The sequence below is a fragment of the Protopterus annectens genome, chromosome 5.part0, assembly GCF_019279795.1.
Source record: "Protopterus annectens isolate FY-2018-M chromosome 5.part0, PAN1.0, whole genome shotgun sequence".
Taxonomy (NCBI): Eukaryota; Metazoa; Chordata; order Ceratodontiformes; family Protopteridae; genus Protopterus; species Protopterus annectens.
In genome coordinates, this window is record NC_056735.1 from 137,491,959 (window position 1) to 137,519,568 (window position 27,610).

A 27,610-nucleotide genomic window follows, 5' to 3' on the forward strand; every position below is an offset into this window, starting at 1 on the left:
AAATAGCTCCTTCATTAAAGATTAAAGCTAAAAATTCAAGGATTGCTGGTACAAGTGCTGAAAAGGGTCCAGATCTTTGCTAAGTGCCCAGAAGACCAACCTATTCCATTTCCTCTTGTAAGTCTTTCTAGTAGAAGCCTTACAGGAAGATAGCAAAATAAGATGGACCAAGGAAGAAAGCCTGGGCTATCTAGCAATTAGCCAGTTTGAGGCCTGTTATATCCGGATGAGCCATGCCTGTAGGTTGAGAAAGGAGGTCTGGAGCTGGATCAAGAATTCATGGTGGATGTAGAAGATGAGGCCAAAGGAAAGGGAGCCAACTCCGACAAGACCAAAAGGAAGCAATCAGGATAACTGCTCTTCAAAAGAACTGCTTTCTGAAGAAATTTGGGAATTAGTGATAAGGGTGGAAAAGCACACAGGAGTCTGCATGGTCAATCATGAACTAGAGCATCTCTTGGTGACTCCCTGATGGAGAGATCAGGTTCAAGAACCTGCTGCACTTCTTGTTGAAGTGAGAGGAATGTCACTTTGACATTGAGAGACCACTCGTGAGGCATCAGAATGGACCTGCTTTGTTTGTCTGCAATCGCAATGGATTTCCTCGGGATGTACATTGCTATCAGAAAGTGACTGGAAGAGATCGCCCATTGCCACACACTCATACCTTCTTGACAAGAGGGTAAGATCTGGTTCCCCCCTTGTTTGTTGATGTACCAGACTACCAGCATATTGTCTGTCTGAATCGCAATTGTCCCAAATGGGAGAGCATCTTGAAAGACCTGCAACACTAGGGGGACAGCTTTCATCTCCGGATACTGATATGTGCCTTGACCTCCTTGCTTTTTCCAAATAGTGCCCCACCCAACATGAGCTGGGAAGCATCTGTGATCACAGTGGTCTTGGGTAGGGAATGAACAAAAAGACAGCCATCATGGAGCTGGTTTCGATGAATCCACCATAGAAGATATCTCTTGCACATTTCAGTGATCTTGACTGGCATGGACAATGGATGTTGGAGAATAGACCATTGAGATGACACAGTCCACTGAAGGATACTCATACAGAACTTGGCCAATGGAACAAGGGTGATAGCTGCTGCCATGGAACACATTCTATAGGATCAGACAGGCTGGAGAAGATGAATTCTGGATCACTTTATTTGGGACTGCAGAGTGTTTATTCAAGTAAAGGGAAGACAGGCTGTCTGACTGACTGTATCCAAACGTGCCCCCTATGAACTCCAGACTTTCTGTTGAGATTTGTTGTAACTGACTGTTATTCCCAGATGACAATACAAATGGAGCAAATAGTCCCTTGCCTCTATTAGTTGATGGCTGGTTGGGGCAGTAGGGAGCCAGTTATCTAGATACGGAAATGTCTGGAATCCCAGCAGTCTCAAGTGAGCTACTACTACTGCCATGCATTTGGTGAACACCCTGGTGGCTGTGGGAAGACCAAAGAGCAGAGCTCTGAACTAATAACGACTGGCTTCCAGCCAGAAACATAGGTATCTCCTTGAGCGCATGTTTATTTTTATGCGATAGTATGCATCATAAACATCTATTGTGCACATCCAATTGCCCTTTTGCAGCAATGGCAAAATGGACTAAATCGTGACCATCCGAAACTTTTTATACTGATCAAACTGGTTTAACTTGCTGAGATCCAAAACTGGTTTCAAGTTCCCTGTCTTTTTGGCACCAAGAATAATCTTGACTAAGTTCTGTATGCCCTCAGGTCTGGAGGAACCTCTTGGACGACTCATTTTTTTAGTAGCTTTTTTATTTCTAGAGATGTTGCTTCCTCTAACTGGGTGGAACATTAGGGACTTTCTTCAGAACTATGGTAACAGCTATGAATAATGGTATGGTATATCCTCTGGAGATCATCCTTTGCACCCACAAATCCTTTGCAATGGCTAGCCAGGGTCTCTGAAGCAGGGATAAATGACCCCTGACTGCCCCCAGAGAGGGCCAGTCTGGCTTATCTCAGAAAGAATCACTAGATCACTGGTTCTGGGGGCCAGCTGTCTCACAAGGATGGTGTCTTCCACTGGCATTCCCCCTCTGCCCCTGGTGGAACTATCTCCAAGTGAATCCTGGAAAGAATCCTGGTACCTCTTAAACCACATCTTTCTGTCACCTTGTTGGTTCATAGTGGAGGGCATTTGAGGGGTAGAAAAACATGCATCCATGGCAGATAGGGTCTTTTTCCCTCTTGTTCACACCTGGAGTTTGTGTCCTTAACCTTGGGGCCAGAAAGGGAAGATCTGTCAAAGGGTGCAATAACAAAAGAAGACTTCAATGGTTCTGCAAAATCACATATGTGCATCCAAGCATGTCTCCTGATTGCTATGCCTGAACCCGTCCTCTGTAAGGTGTCTTCCACAGCATGGGAGATCAACCTAATGGACATATTTGAGACAGACTAGAGGGTGGCCAGCTGCAAGGGGCTTCTGTTCTCATTCTCAGAGGACATGGATCCAGAAAGAGATTTGTTAAGCTCCTTGATCAAATCCCTTTGCAATACTGTAAAAAGTGCCAAGTAATTCAGAAACCTAAGAGCGAAGGTCGCTGAAGCATAAACATACTTCCCAAATCTGTCCAATGCCTTAGACTCACTATTAGGGGGATGGACAGAGGAGCTCTGTTCTACTCTGCTAGTTCCTTTCTTGAAGCTGCAGCAATAACCATGGTTGGGGGGGGGGGGGGTAAGAATCTTATCTAGTTTCTTAGGTATTAGCTCAACAGTGTTCAACTCCTACCACACCTGCCAAGAGACTAAGTCAATAAACTCATCAGCTGGAGGGGGGGTGGCTGTTGCTCAAGAAGTAGATGGGCCACACCCAAAAGCCTCCAGGAACACAGATTCCTCTTGGGAGGGGTTATCAGAAGACCAACCACCTCTGTTTCAAGAGCTCCAGGATGTCTCCAAAGGGGACATCATCGGGTGGTGATCTAGGGGACCCATCCCCTTATCAAAACCAGTGTACTCTATGAGAGATTCCTGGGGGTGGGAATCTAAGTGCCTTCTTTTGCACATCCTCTTGCAAAAGATTTCCTTAGTGGAGTGTTCTGGGATAGTATCGGAAGAAATAAGAATGTTGTAGTAAGAATCTTTGTGTTCAACATCTTTGTATCATGTATAGTAAGGGTTAAAATGTGAAATTGCATTGCAAGCAAAGAAGCAAGTTAAAATAAGCTGTTTTTCTTGTAAAGAATTTGCTGACCAAAGAGGAATGCACAAATGTTACCTTGGTCCAGGCACAAGCTTATCTTGTGACTGACCTCTGACCATCTAAGGCTCCAGTATGTGAATTTATAGCCTTGACTGAAATTCCTTGTCTGGTAACCAGTTACTGTGTACGTGCTGAGAAAGGTATAAAAACCCATGTGAAGTGTACAGAAATTAGACTGCTGACATACCATGTACTTTGTAGCATGTCTCCATGCATGTAAAATAAACCTTTTTGCTTATTTTTATCTGCGTGATTCATCCAGTATATGTTAAGAGTATTAAAATCTTTTGACATTTCTGGCGCCCAAGACCGTGGGGCCACCTCTTCACGGTACAAATCGCATAAGAGGGACTGAAAAACCAGTACAGGAGGGGAGAACGAATCTCCGACAAAGAAGTCATAAGTAGAGGCCAGTCACTCTTAGATTCGATCCGTGGGACGGTGACGAACGGGGCAGAAGATCCGCAGTAAAGTAAGCTTTTACATTTATAAAAGTACTTTTTTTTAAGGGACTAGTCATAAAGGAATTTCTTTTGTTTAAATTTTACAAAAGACCGGTAGAGATCTCAGGAAAAGGAAACAGTTTTTCTTTTAAATAAGAAAAATGGGAATAGGAAGCAGTTGTTGTGCTAGTAAGGGCTGCTTAAATAAAAGGACTGAAGATGAGGAATATATGTTTAAATTACATCCAAAAAAAAAAAAAAAAAAAACTTAAAATACATAAAAAATGAAAGACAAATTATGGGTTTAGTGGTAACTTAAATAGATCAGAATGTCAAAATTTGGTGAGAGATCTGCGTAGGGACGCAGGAGGAAAAGTTAAAAATCAAGTAAAGGTGGGATTCCCTCAAGCACAGAAATGGTTAAAAGAAGCTAATAAGAGACATAGGGAACAATTTTCGAATAAGGAAAGTGATGGCTCAAGTGCAAAAGGTGCATTTTTTGTCCATAAAGAAGATGACGAGACATCTGTTGTCTGTCGTAAACCGACAGTCCCACCCTTGTATCCAGAAGTCCCTAAAGAAATGGTCGGTCCACCCCAGTATCAGGAAAAAGAAGCAGAAAATCAAGAAAAGGTGTCCTCCGTAGTTTTACAGGGGCAGAGAAGCAGGGAAAAATACCCTCCGTAGTTTTACAAAAAACAAGCAGAGGAGACTCTGGAACTACGTAACCATAGTATAGACAAATCAGAGTAAAAACAAAAAGAAGCTAAAGTACATACCCTGTCCACAGACTCATATCCCCTTACATGCAGAAAAATATCTTGAGGAAAAGAAAAGAAAACAGGCTCAAACCTTTACGGTGAGCGCGGATGAAACACTTATGTTAATATAAGCTCCGTCCAACAGAGGTAGAGGAAGGGGACGGGGTAGAGGCAGAGGGAGAGGGAATGTAGGACATTTTGAAGATTACGAAGGCAGACAAAAGAGGGGGGAATGTTTTAAATGCAGTAAGAAGGGGCATTTCGCAAGAGATTGCCGGAATCCCGGGAAATCCGCTGCTGCTCCAGATCATAGTTCAGCATGACTATATGATGGCAGCACGGACGAACCGGACCCAGGTGCTGAGGTCGACTGGCAAGAGTCAGTAATACAGAATGAGGATGATTTTGAGGATGTGAATAAAGAAGGTAAAAGGGAATGTGCAGGATGGGAACATGAGATAACTGATTTTTCAGAAAAAGGTGAATATCAGGTTGTTAGCCTGACAGCTCTAGCTCGACTATGCAGTTAGAAGTGCAACCGGTAATCATATTACAGGTTGAAGGGAGGGACGTAGAATTTCTATGTGACTCAGGGGTTTCTAGGACCTTATTGAAACACACTGCAGTGCCATCCAATGTGACTACTGATGACTATGTATTAGTCAAAGCGGCCGACGGCCGCATCTATAAGGAACCTTTGTCTAAACCTTTATGGTTTACGGACCCTGAAACTAATCAAACCATTAGATTTTGGGTGATTGTCTCTCGGATTTGCCCTGTTAACTTATTAGGAAGGGATTTGATGCATGTTTTTAGAATAGCAGCAGTAACAACTGCATCAGGAATCTTGGCTAAGCGTATGAAAATCCAGGATGAAATGTTGCAGGTAGGGCAAGGGGATTTACATTACTGGTATAGTAATGATCTTATCGAAACAGGACCACAAAGTGTGGCCAATGAGTTAACTAACCTAGCTTTGAGCAAATATAGTATGGCTATTCAGTTACCAGAGGCTGCCAAACTACACTGTACAATGTATTACAGGAAAAATGTGGGACCTGATCCCAAATATGAGGAACAATTTTTTAAACACAAGGTGACCAGGATCCTATTACAAAATCTTTATTGGGACAGGACAGGGAACTCTGCAGTTACTTGTAGTCTCACAAGAGACATGCAACAGCTTTTTCAAAATGCCTCAATCCCACATGTATCTGTGACTAGGGAAGAACAAACGGCATGGTATATAGTTGGGAAAAAGGTTATCGATTGGTCAAAGATGACACCGGAACAGCTGGCAGGTAAGGGGGTTCAGGTACAGAAGTTAAATTGGGTGACCCAGGCCAGACCAACGGTACATCTTTGAGAAGATCGGTTAACACCGACAGGAGGCATGCCATCCTGACTATGCTTTCTGACCCCACAAAAAGAATTGAAACTACAGTCAGTACCAAAATCCTTATGGTCCCTAGGACAGCATGACATTGGGCTAATGAAAACAGCAGGACAGGTTAAAATAACTCCAAAATCCGATTTTAGACCTCATAAGCGTCAGTATCCATTAAGTAAAAAGGCAGAAGAAGGCATTTTTCCATTGATCACGGCTCTACTGAGAGCTGGGGTTTTAATTCCATGTACAGATTCACCGTGTAACACACCCTTGTTCCCAGTAAGGAAACCGGACTGGACATGGAGAATGGTACAGGATCTGCAGGCTGTAAATGCTGCCGTAGTGCCAAGGGCTCCTATGGTCCCAGATCCATCTGTTTTGTTAAATGATATCCTTCCCACGGATAAGTATTTTTCTGTTATTGACATTAGTCACGCGTTCTTTTCTATTCCCCTACAGGAAGATAGTAGGTTTTGGTTCGCTTTTACGTTTATGAGCAAGCGGTACACATACACACGACTGCCGCAGGGATATTGTGAAAGGCCTACAATCTTTTCGCAAGAAATGTCGACAAACCTGGCACAGTTTCAACCAGAGCATGGCTGTCATCTACTATTGTACGTGGACGACATCTTACTGGCTGCACCCACGGAGACTGTCTGTGAGTCCGAAACTATTCGGTTATTGCATTTTTTGGCGAAAGAGGGACATAATGTAAATAAATCTAAATTACAATTTTGTAAAACTGAAGTACGGTATCTAGGCTATCCCATTTCAATTGCTGGTAGAGAACTAGATAACTGTAGAAAAGAAGCCATTTTACAGGCACCAATGCCCAACACAAAAAAAGAAATGATGTCATTTTTAGGAATAACAAATTTTTGTCGTAGTTGGATTCCCAACTATGCAGAGGAAGTAAGTCCACTTTCAGAACTTATTTTCGCACTTCCTATGGCAGCACATGACGCGCTGCAATGGACGGATAAGGCAATACAGGCATTTACTAGGGTAAAACAGTTGACAGCAGGATCTGCAACACTTAGCTTCCCTGACTATACAAAACCCTTTGTTCAGACAGTAGATGGTAAGCAGGGCTTTATGACATCGGTTCTGTTGCAAACTTATGGGGATAAGTTAAGACCATTAGCTTTTTATTCCAGTAAATTGGACACAGTGGCACGATCTTTGCCACACTGTGTACAAGCGGTAGTCGCAGCCGCACAGGCTGTGCAAGCGTCTGCAACCCTAGTTTTGTTTCATGACCTTACCTTACGAGTACCGCACTCTGTCGCGGTAATACTACTACAGGATAAAGTTACCTTTCTCTCTCCTAGCAGACACTTATCCTGCATGACAACGTTACTATCACAACCACAAATGACCATTGAGCGATGCACCACTCTTAATCCAGCCACGCTGATACCTACAGCTGACGATGGTGCCCCTCACGTGTGTTTAGATTTAATACACTCTAATGTCTTACCAAGACCAGACCTTAAGGACCAACCTTTGGCAAATTCAGATTGGACCCTGTTTGTAGATGGGTCAGCACGTAAGAATGAGGCAGGTATTACACAAGTGGGGTATGCAGTCACAACTGAGACTAAGGTACTGGAGGCAAAACCCCTCCCCAGGAACCTGTCCGCACAAGCGGCAGAATTGATTGCTTTGTCCAGAGCATGCACCATCTCCAAGGATAAGGCAGTTACTATCTACACAGATAGTCAGTATGCTTTTTCCACAGTCCATGTCTTTGCACAGCAATGGAAAAATAGGGGAATGGTTACGGCATCAGGAAAGGAAATAACCCACAAGGATTTAATCCTTAGCCTCTTACAAGCTGTCCAACTGCCACGGGGACTGGCCATCTGTAAGTGCGCAGCACACACGAATGCCAAGGATCCAATATCACTTGGAAATGCACTGGCTGACAAAACTGCAAAAAGTGTAGCCTTAACCTCTACCTTTGCACTCGAGACCACACAGAAGGAACTTCACCCTACAGATAAATTTGATCTACAAACTTTACAGGTAATGCAGGAACTTAGTACAGTTCAGGAAAAACAGCGATGGATTAAATATGGGGCTATTCAAAAGCAGGGAGTTTTTGTAGGTCCAAATGATAAGTATGTCTTGCCAACTAACCTTTTTAGGTATGCCTCATTAGTGACGCATGGCCCATCTCATCTGGGCCCTGCTGCTATGGTTCAAATGATCCAGCAAATTTTCTGGACCAAGGGCTTTATAGCATACGCTAAACGATTTTGTTTATCGTGCCTGCTTTGTGCACGATACCATGGTGGTGGGGTGCAGATCACCCCAGCAGCTTTTCCGCTGCCTCCGTATCCATTTCACACAATCTGCATGGATTTTATTGAACTAACTCCTGTTCAGCAGAAGCGATTTGTGTTAGTCATTATTGACGCTTTTACAAAATGGGCTGAAGCTTTTCCGGTAGCACACCCAGATGCACTGTCGGTAGCCAAGGCCCTTACAAATAACATTATCCCTCATTTTGGGCTACCTACACGCATCTATTCTGATAATGGCACACGTTTCGTAAACCAAGTTATTCAAAAGTTGGCCGCCGTTTTTCAGATCGAATTAAAACACCATTGTGCCTACCACCCACAGTCAGCAGGGTTGGTTGAACGCCATAATGGCATTCTCAAAGGCAAGTTACGTAAACTCATGGCCGAGACACATCAGTCTTGGATAAACTGCTTACCTCTGGCACTCCTGTCCATGCATACCACTCCCACCTCAAAAGGGGTCACACCATTTGAACTATTATACGGGAGACCTTATTACGTCCCGCAGTGGCAAAATCTTTTGCCTGCAGAACGTGAGGGGGGTGAAGAGATAGCAGATTACATGAGGAAATTGCTGACCAGGACTAACACCTCTTTAACGAATGATTGCTTTTCAGATCAGAAGAACAACAGGATCCTGGAAGTGAAACCCGGGAACTGGGTTTGGATTAAAATTGTCAAGAGGAAAACCTGGGCCTCGCCTAAGTGGGAAGGTCCATACCAGGTTTTGATCGCAACACCTACAGCAATCCGAATCAAAGAACGAACATCATGGATCCATCTGACACACTGTAAACTGGTAAAACAGTTTGAACTGGACAAAAACTTGAGTTCCCCTGAGGAACACTGATTAGTAGTAATCTTGTTTTGTATGAGTATCTGACTATTGTAGCAATGCAGAAAAATACCGGAAGGGAGCAGCCCTTCCCACAAAAGCATTCCAAAATAATTTTGTTACTAATAAGTGTGAGCGTTACTTTTCTGTTTTGGCCGTTTTTATTTTCAAACAAGACTAGCCAAGTAAAGAGAGACGAGAATACGGCTTGGCATCCGCCTTTTAATACGTACCAAGCTATTAAGTATGCATATGCTCTATCTTTTAATGTTTCAAATTGTTGGATATGCACGGCTATCCCTACTGTACATGGTGGTCTAATGTTAGGTACAGTCCCTTTGGGGGCAAATGATACATGGACTAATTTACTATTTGAAACTTCAACTGCAGCCTTAAAGGACAAAATAGCATTACCCCTCATGGGTCGCCAGAATGGAACTGTATGTTTTCAAAGATTAGGCAAGATTAAGGTTGGATGGAGTCAGTGTAATGTAACAATAATTCATAACTGTACAATAGATGGGCACTGTGCAACGAGTTTCAAGCCTATAAGAGTGCTTGTTAATAGTACAGGGCTTGTTAATGACACAAGTTTCTTTGAAAAAATGTTATCTGTGTATGATCTTTTGTTTAAAGGGCTGCAAGATAAAGGAAATCACTCTGTTCCAGTCAATATTACACTTAAAGTAAATAATTGTTATTTTATCTGTGGTAGAAAAGCATACAAATGGTTACCAAGGAATTGGTCAGGCAGTTGCTTTTTGGGTTATTTAGCACCAGCTATAAGACATACATTTTCTCTTCCCCAAGGTAAAATACGAAATGTACGCGCTGTTAATAAAACTGTTAATCCCGTAGGTAATGTTGATGCATCCTGGATCTATCAACACGATTTGGCCCATAGTAGCAGCAAGGGGCTATCACACATGGACTTGGGCGATTATGTTATTTCCTGGGCTGGTATTTTTCCAGCGTATGGGACAGTAAAATCCATTTGGGAGCTCAGAAAACTGTCAAAACTGTTAAAAACCCTGAGCAATGCAACTTTTTCTGCGCTAGAATCGATGACGGATGAGTTAACTGCAATGAGGACTGTAGTATTGCAGAATCGTATGGCGCTCGACTTCCCCCTAGCGGCGAAAGGAGGTACTTGCGAGTGTTGTCCGTTCATTCCAGACAACGAATATGACATTAACAGCCATCTGGAGATCCTACAACAAGTTTCTGAACTTACAAAACCAGGACAGAAACCATTAACTGACTTTTTCCAAAATTGGTTTGGAAATTGGGGAACAGTACTTATGAATGTCTTAATTGCTATATGTGTTGGTGCCATTATATTCCTACTGTTGGGTTGCTGTTGCATTCCTTGCATCCGAATGATAATATCAAGTGTATTGTCTGCCAATGCAACTAAAGCTTATTATTCTGAATATACAGAACACGAGTCATGCGAAAAACTGTATGAATAAAATGTATTACTTATGATACAAAGTGTTGTAAGGGGGGAAATGTAGTAAGAATCTTTGTGTTCGACATCTTTGTATCATGTATAGTAAGGGTTAAAATGTGAAATTGCATTGCAAGCAAAGAAGCAAGTTAAAATAAGCTGTTTTTCTTGTAAAGAATTTGCTGACCAAAGAGGAATGCACAGATGTTACCTTGGTCCAGGCACAAGCTTATCTTGTGACTGACCTCTGACCATCTAAGGCTCCAGTATGTGAATTTATAGCCTTGACTGAAATTCCTTGTCTGGTAACCAGTTACTGTGTACGTGCTGAGAAGGGTATAAAAACCCATGTGAAGTGTGCAGAAATTAGACTGCCGACATACCATGTACTTTGTAGCATGTTTCCATGCATGTAAAATAAACCTTTTTGCTTATTTTTATCTGCGTGATTCTTCCAGTATATGCTAAGAGTATTAAAATCTTTTGACAAATGTCCTCATGGATGGGTTGGAGGCTTGCTTGGGTTGGATGTCCCAGTGGAAGAGATGGTGGAGGCTCAGGACACAACAGTATGAGGTATGGTTGTCTGATCAGATGTGGGCAAGGATGTCTGTCCTCTATGCATTGAGAGAACCCTCTCTACCACCTCAAAAGCAGAATGCATAGGTGAAATAGAAGTCGATGAGTCCGAAACTGAAATCTTCTGGATTGTCTGCTTCTACAACCCCATCAACACTCTACCAGAGGTGGGAGTTGGACCAGAGCTAAGCAGTGCCGAGACTCCAAGGGGAACAGATGGCTCTGAAAGCTTCAGCATCGACTCCATGCCCACAGATCTGGCACCAGTGCTTTTGCGTCAAGGGCCCTCTGGCTCCAAAACACACTGGCCGGTTGGCTTAGGGGAACCATTGGATTCGAAGAAAAAACATTCTTCGGATCTGAAGTAGACACCCTCAGGGATCTTGGTTCTGATGGCTCCAAACAGGACAAATGGATCACAGGAGGAGATACGAAAGGGGAAGTGGACAGTCATCGTCTCTCAGGCCCAAAAGGGCTCAGAGCCAGAAGAACACCCATATGCATCTGTGCTCTGAGGAACTTCCTCATCATCCTGTATAAGTCTGCTTCTGAAAGGCTTCTGGAGGATCGAAGAGAGGAGGTAGTGGAAGGCGGCCTAGAATGCCTTCAAGGGAACTCCTCTAGGAATGGAGAGCCTGAATGAAATAGAATCTGATGGAAGAGGAGGGGTATGGATCCATGGAGATCTTGAACATCGAGCTGTTGGATCAGAAACTGAAAATCCAACTTCTATACCAACAGACAAAAGCTTTTTTTTAAGGAGAAAGAAAAAGGGACAGAAAGGAGAAACTACCAACAATGGTAGACAAAGTACTCAAAAGAGTACAAAAGAGCACCAGCAATGGTAATTAAAGTAGTACTGAAAATGCTAACTTAGCACTAAAAGGGGAGGAAGGATTGCTAAGAACAGTAAAATGTGGGAAGCAGAAAAAAAGAAAGGCAACTAACAAAATTTAAGTAACTCAAACACCAGTAAAAATCTGAAGATTACACCAAAATCACTTGAGAGCTAGGAAACAACATCTGATACCTAATGGTGGCAAACATGACCTGGGGTATGTTAGGTTGGTGCGGCATTATGGGTAAAGGGAGGAGCTCCAGATTCTAGGATCTGATGATCTGGAAAAAGCAGCAGAGTTGGATCAGACTCTCTAATCCGAACCCATCAGTTCAGGAATGAATGAAAACAATATCAAATCATCCCTTATATCCTCCAACCAAATTAATTCTGCATGATGAACCCCAGATGACATGTATCTGCTCCCTTCCAAATTAGAGTATGTCAAAGTGAAGATATCCCTCCCTGTATACTTGATCATTCCAATCCTGATGTTATGACCAAACCAGTTCAAGTTTTACTACTTATTTAAAGAATGTTACATAAACAGCATTCACAAATTTAAGAAACAAAGTGTACAACACATTTACTGAGAATAAACTCTTCAAATAAAAAAAATGCAACACGTAGCACAAGCAGCTGTATAACCATACATTTACACAACATAATTTACAGTATTCAACTTGACCTCCCAAATCCATAAAATCCAAAAAGAAAATAGAACTGCTGCTTCTTCTCTCGGCTGCTCCCGTTAGGGGGTCACCACAGCAGATCAACTGTTTCCATTTCTTCCCGTCCTCTGCATTTTGCTCTGTCATACCAACCACCTGCATGTCCTCTCTCAGCACATCCATAAACCTTATCTTAGGCCTTCCTCTTTTCCTGTTACCTAGCAGCTTCATCCTTAGCATCTTTTTCCCAATTTACTCTGCATCCCTCCTCAGCACATGTCCAAACCAATGTAATCTTGCCTCTCTGGCTTTGTCTCCAAACCTTCCAACCTGGGCTGACCCTCTAACATACTTATTACTAATCCTGTCCATCCTCGTCACACCCAGTGCAAATCTTAACATTTTCAACACTGCCACGTCAAGCTCTGACTCCTGCCTTTTTGTCAATGCCACTGTCTCCAACCCATATAACATAGCTGGTCTCATGACCCTCTTGTAGACCTTTCCTTTCACTCTTACTGGTACTCGTCTGTCACAAATCACTCCTGACACTCTTCTCCACTCACACCATCCTGTCTGTACTCTCTTCTTCACCTCTCTTCCACACTCACCATTACTCTGAACTGTTGATCCCAAACACTTAAACTCATCCACCTTCGCCACCTCTACTCCCTGCATCCTCACCATTCCTCTATCCTCCCTCTCATTTACACAAATATATTCTGTCTTAGTCCTGCTGACCTACATTCCTCTTCTCTATAGAGCATATTTCCACCTCTCCAGGGTCTCCTCCACCTGTTCCGTACTCTCACTACAGATCACAATGTCATCTGCAAACATCATAGTCCACGGGGACTCCTGTCTGATCTCGTCTGTCAACCTGTCCATCACCACTGCAAATCAGAAACAGACCTCACCACTGTCACACTACCCTGGTACATATCCTGTACCACTCATACATACTTCTCTGACACTCCCGACTTCCTCATACAATACCACAACTCCTCTCTAGGCACCCTGTCATATGCTTTCTCTAAATCTACAAAGTCACAATGCAACTCCTTCTGACCTTCTCTGTACTTCTCCATCAACACTCTCAGAGCAAACATTGCATCTGTACTGCTTTTTCCTGGCATGAAACCATACTGCTGATCACTAATCATCACCTCCCTTCTTAACCTAGATTCCACTACTCTTCCCCATAACTTCATGCTGTGACTGATCAGTTTAATCCCTCTGTAGTTACTACAGCTCTGCACATCACCCTAATTCTTAAAAATCAGTACCAAAACACTTTTTCTCCATTCCTCAGGCATCCTCTCACTTTCCAAGATTTCATTAAACAATCCAGTTAAAAATTCCACTGCCATTTCACCTAAACACCTCCATGCTTCCACAGGTATGTCATCTGGACCAACAGCCTTTCCATTCTTCATCCTCTTCATAGCTATCCTTACTTCCTCCTTGCTAATCCACTGCACTTCATGATTCACTATCCTCACATCATCCAACCTTCTCTCCCTCTCATTCTCTACATTCATCAACCCCTCAAAGTACTCTTTCCATCTGCGCAACACACACTCTTCGTTTGTGAGTACGTTTTCCTCATTATCCTTTATCACACTTACCTGATGCACATCTTTTCTAGCTCGGTTCTTCTGTCTAGCCAATCGGTACAGGTCCTTTTCTCCCTCCTTAGTGACCAACCTTTTATACAACTCTTCATATGACTTATCCTTAGCCTTCGCCACCTCTCTCTTTGCCATGCACCTCATCTCCTTATACTCGTCTACTTTCTTCATCTCTTTGACAATCCCACTTCTTCTTCGCTAACCTCTTTCTCTGTATACTCTCCTGTACTTCTTCATTCCACCACCAGGTCTCCTTGTCCTCCGTCATCTTTCCAGATGTCACACCAAGCACCTTTCTAGCCATATCTCTTACTAGCTCTGCTGTAGTTACCCAGCTATTCGATAACTTTCACTGCCACCCAGTGCCTGTCTTAACTCTTCCCTGAACATCACCTCACAATTATCCTTTTTCAATTTCCACCATTTGATCCTTGGTGTTGCCCTCACACTCATCCTCCTCTTCTTGATCACCAATGTCATCCTACAAACCACCATCCTATGCTGCCTAACTACACTTTCCCCTGCCACCACTTTACAGTCTCCAATCTCCTTCAGACTGGCCCTTCTACATAAGATATAATCCACCTGTGTGCATCTTCCGCCACTCTTGTATGTCACCCTATGCTCCTCCCTCTTGTTAAAATACGTATTCATCAGAGCCATGTCTATCCTTTTCGCAAAATCCACTACCATCTGACCTTCTGCATTCCTTTGCTTAACACCATACCTACCCATCACTTCCTCATCCCTTCTGTTCCCTTCACCAATAGAGCATATATGAGAATTCAAAACACAATCCTCTGCGGGAAAGCTCGAAGTCCCCAAAAAATACATGGCCACACAACACTGTTACACCGGCACAATCTTCTGCCTCTGCAACAAACTCCCAAAGCTGCTCAGCTGGAAATTAAATCCCAACTCTGCAGCCAAATTATGGTTTCATTGATTTAATAACTATAGCAGAGACATCATGACACCTCCAGTACATGGCCAAAATATCTTTTCCTCACGCCCCTCACCCTCTGTCACTGGTAACACACTGGCTGTGCCAAAACTCAAAAATCTTCAGTCAGTTATTGTCAAAAAGGACACGATTCAAAGTTGTTAATTTAAACAAACCGCATCCATCCCACAGTGGTAACAAAACTAACCTGGAAAAGAACCTTACAAATGTTCAAATTATAGGTCCAAAAAATGTAGCCTGTCCCAAGGTCTAGCAACCACCCACCACCACTGTCAGAAGTGAAACTCTGTATGTATGCATGACAGCGCTCCATATAATTGAATGCTCATAATCTCAAACATGTTCAACACTAGCAGAAGTGATCAAAAATCATTTGCTCTCTACTGCTAGTGTTAAGTCCATGCAAGATTGTGAACAGTGGGGATCAGGGAAACTGGCTTTTCCCCACCATAAAGTGATTTCGGAGTTGGTATAAATAAATAGTGGGTGATGTGGGGGGGGTGTTGCCCCTGCAAAAAAAAACAAGTATTTTGTTGTTTCAGATCAATCATTAACTGTTCGATGTTTGTGTGGTTCTATTTTTTCGAAGTACACCTTTATGCTCATAGTATGATTCTATTCAGTAGCTACACTGTGATGTTTCACAAGAACACAAAACACAACTTCTGGACATTATATCATCCTGTTGATAAACGTCTTCTCATTTGGCTCTTTATCCTCTATACCCCGCTCATTCCTCAATATCAGCTAGCCAATTAAGACACCTCAGCACTTTACCTTTCCCCATCACCCTTCAGTTTTCTTATTCACCCTCTTGTCAAGCACACTGCTAAAGACCCTGCGGTCCGTAGGCAGTTTGGTTGCAGCATTTTAGAAATCCTTGTTGTTGGCTAGCAAAAAGAACTCACTGGACCAACTGTTTAACATAATCAAACAGAATACTTCAAACATTAACCATCATAGTGTTTGAAACTGATAAATGTTTTATTCTCTTCTATTATTAAATAGAAATGATTTTAATCTAAATAACAGTTGGAGTATTCTGAAATTATTTTGCAGTTTCCACTCAAATGACAGCCTCTTGCTGTGGTTAAAAGTGCAACAGTACAGTGCAGAGCAGCTCATAAAGTTACCTGTAGAACTTTAACATTATTCAGTATAATTACCAAGATGGATAACTTTACAACAAAAACTGATAAAGCAAAATGAGTGGTTGTTAGCTTATAATAAAAGACAAAGCTATTTCATGAATTTAATACTTGCATATCTGGATTACTCACCTGGTATGTAAACACGCCATGGTGTGATGTGTTAATAAATAATGTATTTTCTACATTTCCCACTACTCTTGCAAGAAATACTACATCAAATGATGTGTTTCCTCCTGGGGTAATTTTCTACAATAAACAGATAGAAAGAACTATTACTTTTTGTAAATACCAATATTACACTTAAGTAAAAAAAAAACAAAAAGAAAATTAAGAAAATACCCTTAATAGTAACAGGTACACAAAATGCATGGACCAAGAAAATATCCTATCCATGTATTCAGCCATCCTGTTCTATGCGAGATTTGCATATATGGCATAAAGCTTATGTCACAAGTGGTAATTCAGTAAAGGTTTTGGGGAAAAAAAACTTGCAGTCCATTATTATAGCTGTGTGTTTTAATAAAGGTGAGAAGGCACAGCAAAATGAAACAGAATAAACACAATGGAAGTGGAGCAAATGCTAGTTATATGACAATATTCAGTATGGATGTTTTGAAAACTTTTGTTTAAGTTAAAATACATAACAAACCAAACCATATATATATAAATGCACAAAAATACATAACTCCTATATGAAATGAAAAACTGAATAAATATAATGTGCATACATAGTCTTTATAAAAACATCAGTGGAATTTCACAAGTTAACATGAAAAAAACTAAAAATTACTTCTTCTTCTTTCGGCTTTTCCCGGTTAGGAATCGCCACAGCGGATCACCTGTCCGCTCATGATTGGCAGTGGAGTTTTACGATGTCGAGTTGCCAGCCTGGCGCCCAACCTTTCACAGAAGGCACACACACACATGCACTCACACCTAGGGCCAATTTAGATTGTCCAGTCCATCTACAGCATGTCTTTGGGATATGGGAGGAAACCAGAGCACCCAGAGGAAACCCATGCGACCACAGGGAGGACACGCAGACTCCGCACAGAAGACACCCCAGCCAAGAATTGAACCAGGGAACCTCTTGCTGTGAGGCGACAACGCTAACCGCTGCACCAACATGGCCGCCTTAAAAAAAAAAAAAAATACTATAAATATTAAAAATATTCAGTTGTTGGGGTGCCAGTTAAATATTTTTAAATTTGTTATTTTTAAAGCTTTGACAATTCTGTATAACATTTACATAAGAGTCTATATTTCATAAATGTTTTGTATGGAGCACTGCATTGTGGTTACTAGGTTTTCTAGTAGGTTACATATGGTAATGAGGAAAAGTCACCAGTCTCTTGGAAATCCTCATCAAAACATAACAAGCCCCACAAACATCTGCCTGTACAAGAGGTACCTTAGCACCATACTAAAAATATAATTTGAATTTCAGTCTGATTTAAATTAGCACTGAGCAAAACAGGCTCAAGTACAAAACTGCAATCAGCCAACGCCCCCTGTAGAAGAGCAGTAAGTTTAGGGACTTAAAGCTGAAGTCATGAAAATGGGATGTAGCACGCAAACTGCAAACAACTTCTGGCAGAACGGTTTTGCTGTGTATTAAGGACAAGAACATTTCTCATGAATGAGAGAAACGTATGCTATTAACACCAAACAATAACCTGAACAACGGGCACAAACTTGCAGATTAGACCACAGCCAGAGAAATGGCTATGTTCCAGCGGAATGGAGGACATTAACAGTAACCCCTCTGCACAAAGGGGGCAACATCAGCTGACACTGGGAATTATAGTACTACAAGCTTGACTAGCCTCACTTGCAAGACATGGAAACATGCACAATGGAACTTATTAACAAAAACATAGGTAATCTCCAAACTCTGGACCCAACTCAGTTCGGATTAGTTAAAGGTAGATCATGTCTGTTAAACTTGGCTGACTTCTTCAAGAAAGTTACCAAGGCCATGGACAAGGGAAAGACTGTGCATACCACCCGTCTCATCTTGACCTAGCCAAGGCATTTGACACAATCCCCCACTCAGGTATTATAGAGATAATTCCCAAAATAAGATCACAAAGAGGGAATGTAGAACAGAAGATTAGTAAAGTACAAGTTAAAAAACAGAAGTTGAAGTTATGGAATACCTGCAAAGTGAAGGATTAAGTGTAGAAAGTCTAACACAGGTTATATCATAGCATGGTAGAACAATGAGTCCCCAATGTAAGGAGGAGCAGGACACATCTGAAGAAGAATATGGACATGGGAAAGACAGATTCAATATGGTGCAATATTTATGCAAAGAAGAAAGCAAAACTAATCAATGCAAAAAGAGCAGCACCAAAGATATTTAAAAAGATATATAGGCAAAGGGATCCATACATGGAACAATTTACAAAGCAAAAAATAAAGAAACAAAGAGGAAAAGTAGAAAAGAGGAAATAAAGAAGTTAAAGGAATAGAAACTGAGGTTATAGATTACATGGGAAATGAAGGATTTAGTGTAGAAATCTAACTCTGATACCATTACAGCAGGATACATCAATGGATCCCCAAATTAAGGAGAAACCAATGGAGTGGGAAGCACCTGCTCAGTTGCCATATGAAGATACTTTGGAGCCTTCAGCAGGAAACCAGTAGAAAAGTTGGAGTTGCACAGCAAATGAAGGAAGAGGAAACTGTGGTAACTCTGACATAGTCAATGTTGTGGAGTGATAGGCCAGTGAGTTCCCATATGAAAGAGCAATGGATGACACAGAATAAAACAGAAGAGAATGTGGCACAGGAAGATGCTCTGGAACTTTCTGTAGAATGCCCGCAAGAAATGGAGAACAAAGAACGTGCCCTCAGTTTAGAAGAAAATGATCTAAGAGAAGGGTTGCTTGATTTAAAAGAGATGGACAGACATATTAAGATCAACAAAAGAAATAGACTACAGAAAGTTAATAAAACCCCAAACGTTGGAAGTTATATAAAACAAATGAACACAGTAATTAGGACTATCCATAAAGATCGATACAATATAACAGAAGTAAATAAAATATACAGTGGATATAAAAATTGTACACACCCCTGTTAAAATGTCAGGTTTTTGTGATATATAAAAAAATTAGACCACAATAAATCATTTCAAAACTTTTCCCACCTTTAATGTGACCTATAACCTGTACAATTCAATTGAAAAACAAACAAATCTGTTAGGGGAAAAAATATAAAAAAATAAAAAACGTACAATAAGCTGGTTGCATAAGTGTGCACAGCACACCCTTAAACTAATACTTTGCTGAAGCACATTTTGATTTAATTACAGTATTCAGTCTTCTTGGATACACACCTGCCATCAATTAAAGAGACTCTGATTACCCCCAAATAAACTTCAGCTGTCCTAGTAGGACTTTCCTGACATTTACTCAGTTGTCTGCTACAGCAAAAGCCATGGTTCGCAAAGAGCTTACAAAGCATCAAAGGGATTGCTTAGTTGAAAGGTATCAGTCAGGAGAAGGGTACAAAAAATTTCCACAGCATTGGATATACCATGGACCACAGTGAAGACAGTCATCAAAAAGTGCAGAAAATATGAGGCAACAGCGACGTTGCAAAGAACTGGACGTCCCTCCAAAATTGATGAAAAGACAAGACGAAAACTGGTCAGGGAGGATGCCAAGAGACCTACAGCAACACTGAACGAGCTGCAGGAATTACTGGCATGCACTGGTTGTGTACTACATGTGACAACAATCTCCCATATTCTCTATATGTCTGGACTATGGGTTAGGGTTGCAAGACGGAAGCCCTTTCTTACACACAAAAAAATTCAGGCCCAGCTAAAATTTGCAAAACAATACATCAAGCTCCCAAAAGCATGTGCGAAAATGAGTTATGGTCTGAATGAGACCAAGGTTGAACCTTTTGGCCGCAATTCCAAATGGTACGTTTAGCGCAAAAACAACACTTCACGTCACCAAAAGAACACAATCCCCTCGGTGAAGCATGGTGGTGGCAGTACCATGCTTTGGGGTTATTTTTCTTCAGCTGGAACTGGGGCTTTAATCAAGGTGGAGAGAATTATGAACAGTTCCAAATACCAGTCACTTCTGGCCCATAACCTGCTAGAAAGCTGAAGATGAAGAATAATTTCACCTTTCAACATGACAATGACCCCAAGCATACATCCAGATCGACAAAAGAATGGCTTCACCGGAAGAAAATTAAAGTTTTGGAATGGCCCAGCCACAGCCCAGACTAAAATCCAATAGAAAACGTGTGGGGTGAACTAAACAGGGCTGTGCACAAGAGATGCCCTCGCAATCTGACAGATTTGGAGCGCTTTTGCAAGGAAGAGTGGGCAAATATTGCCAAGTCATGATGTGCCATACTGACAGACTTCTACTGAAGAAGACTGAATGCTGTAATTAAATCAAAAGGTGCTTCAACAAAGTATTGGTTTAAGGCTGTGCACACTTATGCAACCAGCTTATTGTATGTTTATGATTTTTTTATATTATTCCCCCTAACAGGTTGTTTTTTTAATTGAATTGTAAATGTTCTAGGTCACATTAAAGGTGGGAAAAGTTTGGAAATTATTTTTGTGGTCTCATTTTTTATATCACAAAAACCTGGCATTTTTAGCAGGGGCATGTACACTTTTTATATCTACTGTGTTACTGTGCAGTTAAACTAATAACAGATAAAGTCTTGCCACTAAAACATAGGGTAGTAAAGGAAAGGTAGGGAAGACATCGAATGGTATTATGGAAGTACTGAATAGAGAAATCTATAAAACAATTAAGACCAGAAGTGTCACTTAGAAGACTAGAGAAGAGGGAAAAGATAAAAATTCTCTGAAAGACAGACTTGATAAAAACAATGCACCGTATCAGAACAGATCAGGACCTATCGTGCACTATCACAAATAATAAACTAAAAATATCAGCACAGGCAGAAAAACTTAGAAGATGTGCAGATAACTATAAATATAAAAGGAAAGTCCCAAATAAACAATTGTGAAAGTGATGACCCAAAAAAGATTTATAGCGAACTAGGAAACAAGGTAAAAGGAATTGAAACACCACCACAAAAAGAAGAAATTATACATTTTGGAGAAATACCTATGAAGATCCTGTGGAACATAGCAAAGATGCTAAATGGATATAAGTAAAAGAAAGAATAAGAAGTAACGGCCAGAGAGACTGAAACAAAGTTAAGAAAAGCTAACTAGAAAACACCAGGCACAGATGCAGTGCCTAACTTCTGGCTGAAAGTATTAACATTTTTACATGAAGATTTAGCCATGAGTAAGAACTATTTATATGTGCACCCTGAATAGACACCAGCCTGGTTAACAACAGGAAAAAAGAGTACTCCTACTTAAGATTGAACCTACAAGCTATCCTAAAAACTACAGACCAATAACTTGCCTTCCAACGATGTATAAACTATACACTGGAACTGATGCTGACAGAGTTTATTGTCATTTAGAAGAAAACTCAACCATTGCAATAGAACAAAAGGGTAATAAAAGAAAGTCATATGGAAAAAAGAGTAATTTGTTGTTAAAGAAAGGCATAATGCAAAACTGTAAAAACGGGAATAATCTAAGTATGGCGCGGATAGACTACAAAAAGCATGTGACAGTATCCCACATTCATGGATAAAAGAGTGCTTAAAGGATAACAACTGGATTCTATTACTAAATGCTCAACTTAAATGTTCCTTTTTCTCCCTATTTATACTTTTAATCCCTGCTATAAATAAACTACAAAACAGCATTTAAAACATTTTAAATCTACTGTTTCTCTCCACTACAACTGTACTGTGGTGGTTTCACTTTAAAAAAAACTTTTATCCCGCCCTAGAAAAGCTTGCTGCAGTCTCCAGTTCAGTGAGGTTATCAAGGCCAATGACTACAGATGGTTTTCTGGCCAATTACCTCCCCAAGCTGACATCACCATGACAGTCCTAAAAACCCACACGTGCTGTAATGCCACAGCTCCCTGGTCCTTCCCCTACCCATCCAAAAATAAAGGCTAGAACAAGGAAACAGTATACGAGTCAAGTCTCCTGCTGTGAGCTGTCAGTCACAGCAGGTAACAGCTCAAACTACCCTTAGCACTTTGACAGCTAGGGAAGTTAGGTGTGAAGGGGGATGGGAGAAGAGTAGCAATACAATATAGGCTTCACAAGAGACTGCAGTTTAGCCATTCTAAAAAAACAGCAGCAGTAAAAAGCACTTTGAAAGTCTGTTCTGCGGCATTTGCACTGCTTGTGTTTTAAGTAGCCAATGAATGGAATGAGATGTTACTTAAAAGTGACAGAAAGACAGCAGTGTATGCATGTAAAATCAATGCAGTGACAGGAAGAAAGAGGCCTGCATGATTTTTTTTATTTTATTTTATTTTTTTTTACAGACAAGCGCTACATTGTGGGATTCCTAGAGGCAGACTAAACAATCAGGATCACTTCAAGATGCTAGACCCCATGTGGTCAGACTCAGAAATTAAGTAAAAAATATCTAAAGAACAGTAAATAGTGCCAGAGTGGTATTAAAATGTAGGAAACACCAAGCCATGATGAAATAAACATGTCTTTTGTGTCTGTGGGTGCAATTCTCCTTTAAAAATGTATAAGATGCATCCTACACAGATTACATTACAGCAACCATTAAACAGTATCAATCCACTTTGCAGTTAAGCCATGACAAAGGACAAATTATTATTCTGGGGATGAAAATTCAAAGGGGGATATTCCAGGGTGACTCTCACCGCTTCCCTTTTGTCTTGCCCTTAACCCACTAAGCTGGCTCCTTAACAGATTAGGACATGGCTACAATTTGGCTTGCAGAAAACAGCAAAGCGTAAAGACTTATCTTCTTTTTGTAGATGATTTAAAACTGTATAGTTCATCAGGTGACAAATTGAAGGCACAACTGCAAGTGGTCAAAACTTTTTCAGATGACAGAAGAATGCCACTTGGTCTTGATAAATGTGCAAAAGCAACCTTTAAAGTAGGAAAGCTTCAGCACCAAGAAAACATTAGTTTGGGACAAGAATGTGATATAAAAGAACTTGAGCAAGAGGGAGTGTATAAATATTTGGCATTGATGAAGGATCAACAATAAAACTCGAACAAATGCGAATAAAAAAACTTAGTAAGGAATACATTTGAAGACTAAAATGAATACTGAAAACAGCATTGACATCTAGGAATAATGTCCAAGCTATAACCAATTTGCTCTTCCTGTCCTAATTTACAGTTTTGGAGTGATTGACTGGTCCCAAAAGGAGTTGGATAGGTTGGACATACATAGGTTGGACAGAAAAACAAGGCTGCGTCAAGCTCATCAAATGATTTACAAAAATGAATGCATACCAAAGCTATACAGTCCCCCTTCTGAAGGAGTTATGGCTCTCCTCAAAAAGTACAGTTTTGTACCTACCATAAATGTAGATGTTCGAGGATTCCATTGCTGCAGTCCTGACTATTGGGTATAGTCCATAGTCCAGTCGCTACCAAATTATAAGGTATAAGGCTGTACGTCGTCATGGGCTTAGACTGGCGTCCAGTGCCAGTACGTACTAATGCGCATGCGTGCACCATATCTTTTCTTGCCCTTGCCCAGATGTCACCCTAGACTAAAAAGAGAAGTCCCAAGAAAAACACCAAAAAATACACCAATATATGTATATATATATACAAATAAATAATATAAAAAAACTACACTACCACCACAAGGACACAGGGAAGGAGGGAGGGAGAGAGGGAGAAAGGGAGATGGAAGGCCTGAACATCTACATTTCAACATCTACACAAATGTTACTAGGTCTTCAAAACTCATTGCTTAGGTCTTTCTTCCATTGAATAGAAGCAGAGTGCAGTAGTAATCCAAAGCAAGAGGTAAGGAGCTGACAGTGAATTAATGCAGATTGCCAAAGGCAAAATGAGCCCTAAAAAGCAAGTGAAGAGGAAGGTGATAATGCTTAGAGTTTATGGTATGAACTCAGCAGGCTGCTTCCAAAATATCAATTACCCTTACCCCAACCCCATGCTGTTGGAAGTTGCAGTAGCCCTAGTGGCCTAAATGTTGGAATCAGCTGGAATCTAGTTGCCAATCTCAGAATAACAAAATCTAGTAACAAAACCAAATGGAAGCCAAATAGTTTGTTTTGACACCACATTGCCCTGTGAGTTTGAAACAAAAGAACAAACAACTGCTGAACCAAACAAAAAGAAAATCTGCACCTGCTTAAATAATATAAGCAATTGTCTGCTAAAAAAATAAAGTTAATAATAAAATCTTGTCTTTTTTATTTTTGCAAAAAGGCATGTAAAAAATAGGCTGGTTGATAAGTAGGTTACAAGAAACCACTAATTAAATATTAAGGCAAAAATAAAAGACTGAGTTAAGGTAATAGGCATAATCCTTATGGATGGGTAAGTAAAGTCTATACTCCCAAGGGCCTGCAACTCAGACAGTATATGCTTGCAAGTAATCCCCCACAGTTCAAGCGGTCTTCCATGACAAGTAACAGCAAAATAAATTAGCCGCGGAGCTCCAAGGTTGAGTTAATTCAGCAGCACAACACAAATTTCCCAAAGAAGCAGGTAGAGGAGCTCCAACAAAAAATTTTCTTTCCCAGCTATCATAGTAAGCTGCTAATGGGGAAGCAACGAAAACAATGGATCTAATGAAAAAACATTGGAGACCAAAGGGCCAATATGAATCATAAACCTTTGAATAGCAAATGAATGTCCAATAACTCAGTAAGATATTGAAGAAGAACACCAAAGTCCAAATCAAAGAATTCTTTGCTGTACTCCAAGGCCACCTTTCTCTTCCATCTTTCTCATTCCATCCTAAAACTTCTTGTTCTTCCAAAAGTGTTTCACATTCTGTACTTGGTGCCAGAGAATCCACCTTGTAGTTTGAAGCTTGATGAAGCCTGACACCTGGATGAAGGTGAAGCTGATGAGAGGGCAGATGGCGATCCTTCTAGGATACTTTATGGGAATCAGAGGGTAAAGGAGTGGAGGTGGTGTCTTGCAGTGACGAGGAGTAGGATGTGGAGCTATTGCGAGGAAGACCAATCTGGAGCTACCAAATTTATCCTTGGCCCTGGAGCTAAGAGACCTTTAATGAGTACCTTTGGAAGGAAGAGAGCAGAGTTTGCTAACCTTGGATGAAGTTTTCATCTGTGTGTGGAAAGTCTTGTGTGACCTTTTTCTGTGTGATGAAACCCCTTTGTGCAATGGTTTGTGGTGCACTGAAGGTTTCACCAAAGAACAAAGAGATATCTCTGGAGTTCCCCATGACACTGTCAATTTCTGATACATGACTTATGAGTTTCACTCGTGTGCTCCATGATTTAACTTTAATTTGAATACACAATCCCTTTGACACTCTGTGTGAAACCAAAAATGAAGCCTTACCTGCAAACCTAATTCATCCATGCCTTGTCTCTCATTGCACATATGCCTGCCCTTGCTTGGTTAGAATGTTGAAACAGCTTGTACATGAGTTTAGAATCAACACCTGCCCGTGACAAGAAGTAACGAAGAAGTAACTCCTTGTAAAGCTGGATATACAGATGAGCTGGTTGCTAACTTCTGTTCTCTGTTGTTAAGATGCTGTCTTGTGGGCAGGCCACCACTTTTGTATCCTTTTTCCTCCCAATGTTTCTTCCCAGGCAATGTCGAGAGGCATCTGTCTTTAAATCTATTTCGCCTCTGGCGAGGTCGCAGAGGAATCTGATTGTATAGACTTTCCTCCTGGAGCCCACCACAAAATTCTTTTTGAAGCAAGGTATTATTTTAATGACAGTGTCCAAATCCTCCCACTTTTGAGATACATTTTACAGCTTTGATTCCTGAGTGCACATATGCATGCAGCAGTTGGTTGGGAAAGACCAGAATACAACCATGAATGAACCCCTGAGTGCTGTGTCCAGTGACAGACTTGCAGTCTTGCAGGGGTTATGAGGAAGTTTGGGCATTGGGAGTGACAGACTCTTTGTTTTCCATGTGCTAAAAAATTGTCTGACACTGCTTGCAGTCTCACACAAGAAATGAGAAGCACATGTCTTGACTGGGATAGACTATTTGTTTGTCCGTGGACCTAATAGGCCAGCATCTTTAGCCTGCTATAGGATATTCCCAGAGCTGAGATGAATTCTTCAGGTTTCCTTTAAATCATCGAGCAAGTAAGTAAGGAGCCAGAACCTTTTCAAGCCTGGAAATAAGCTATCCCTGAATGGTAGAAGGTTGTGAATACTCTTGGGCAATGTAGAGTGGGAGAAATGAAAGAACTGATGAAACTGATAATGAAAGCCTGAGATAAGCCATCACTAGATCAGAAGTATGTGACTATGCTGGGCTTAGTAGCTAAGGTAAAAGTCCTTGAGATCCACTGATTACCACTTGGTGAGCTTCAAAACTGCAGATGTAAAGTTTGTCTTAGCCTCTTGGAATCTTGCTGAGCCCTTGAGGAGATAAGCTACTTCAAGGGATAATCTTTGGTTTCCCCTCTTTGTTCTTACTGGAACGGGGCTGACATCTGCAATAGGGGAAATCCTAGGCCCCTTTTGTGGAGGAGGACTGGCCATGGAGAAGCCCCCAGCCCCTTTTGCTTGTGAGCTGAACAGTGGAGCCTCTTTTCTTTGGCCCATCGTGTGGAAATTGAATGGGGCATTGTGTGGAAATAAAATCTGTAATAAAATCTGCCAACAAGTGATGAATTCGTAATCCCACCCATCTGCAAAGAGTAATTAGTAAGTGTGCCTCTTTGTCCCAGACAGTCTCGGGTAAATCCCCTGGAATGAGCGGTCTTCCACTGGCAGCTGAAAAAGGCTGCCCTCATTAGGTTGAGCACCCCCCTACCACGACTAGACCTACCCAGACCAGCTAGCATATGAACTCCCACAGTCCCCCTAAGCAAAGTCATTAATACCCTGTTTTATTACCGTCCTGCACACTCTGCCCTTGGGAGGCATAAGAGAGGCTTATCCCTCCTTTTCTTTAAAAATTTGCTTCCAAGTTGGACTGCTAACACAAATCTTTAAAACCCCTGCATGACTCAAGCTTTGTAGCATTTTTTCTTTCAAACTTTAGCACCCACTTTTGGCTGAACCAAACAACACACAGAACTGTAAAGCAAATCAGGAATGTTTGCAAGCCAATAGCCCAATTAATTTACAAAGAACAGAATGCCATGCCTGTAGAAACAGCATCAAGAACTACTAGCCACACTGCATACCACCCAACAAGTATCGCATCAAATCCACACCATCCTCTTCAATTGTTTACTTGTACAGACACATGAACCAAACAATTCAACTCT

General features: G+C 41.2%; 1 protein-coding gene across 2 annotated transcripts in view; it reads right to left on the reverse strand.

The window, feature by feature from the left end:
• The window catches only part of TMEM131 (transmembrane protein 131), a 3,850,119-nt gene that overhangs the window by 1,814,088 nt on the left and 2,008,421 nt on the right, over positions 1-27,610 (reverse strand). For both annotated transcript variants that reach the window (XM_044072169.1, XM_044072168.1), the window contains exon 6: positions 16,396-16,512. In XM_044072169.1, the coding sequence (XP_043928104.1) occupies positions 16,396-16,512 (117 nt within the window). The remainder of the gene's footprint in view (positions 1-16,395; positions 16,513-27,610) is intronic.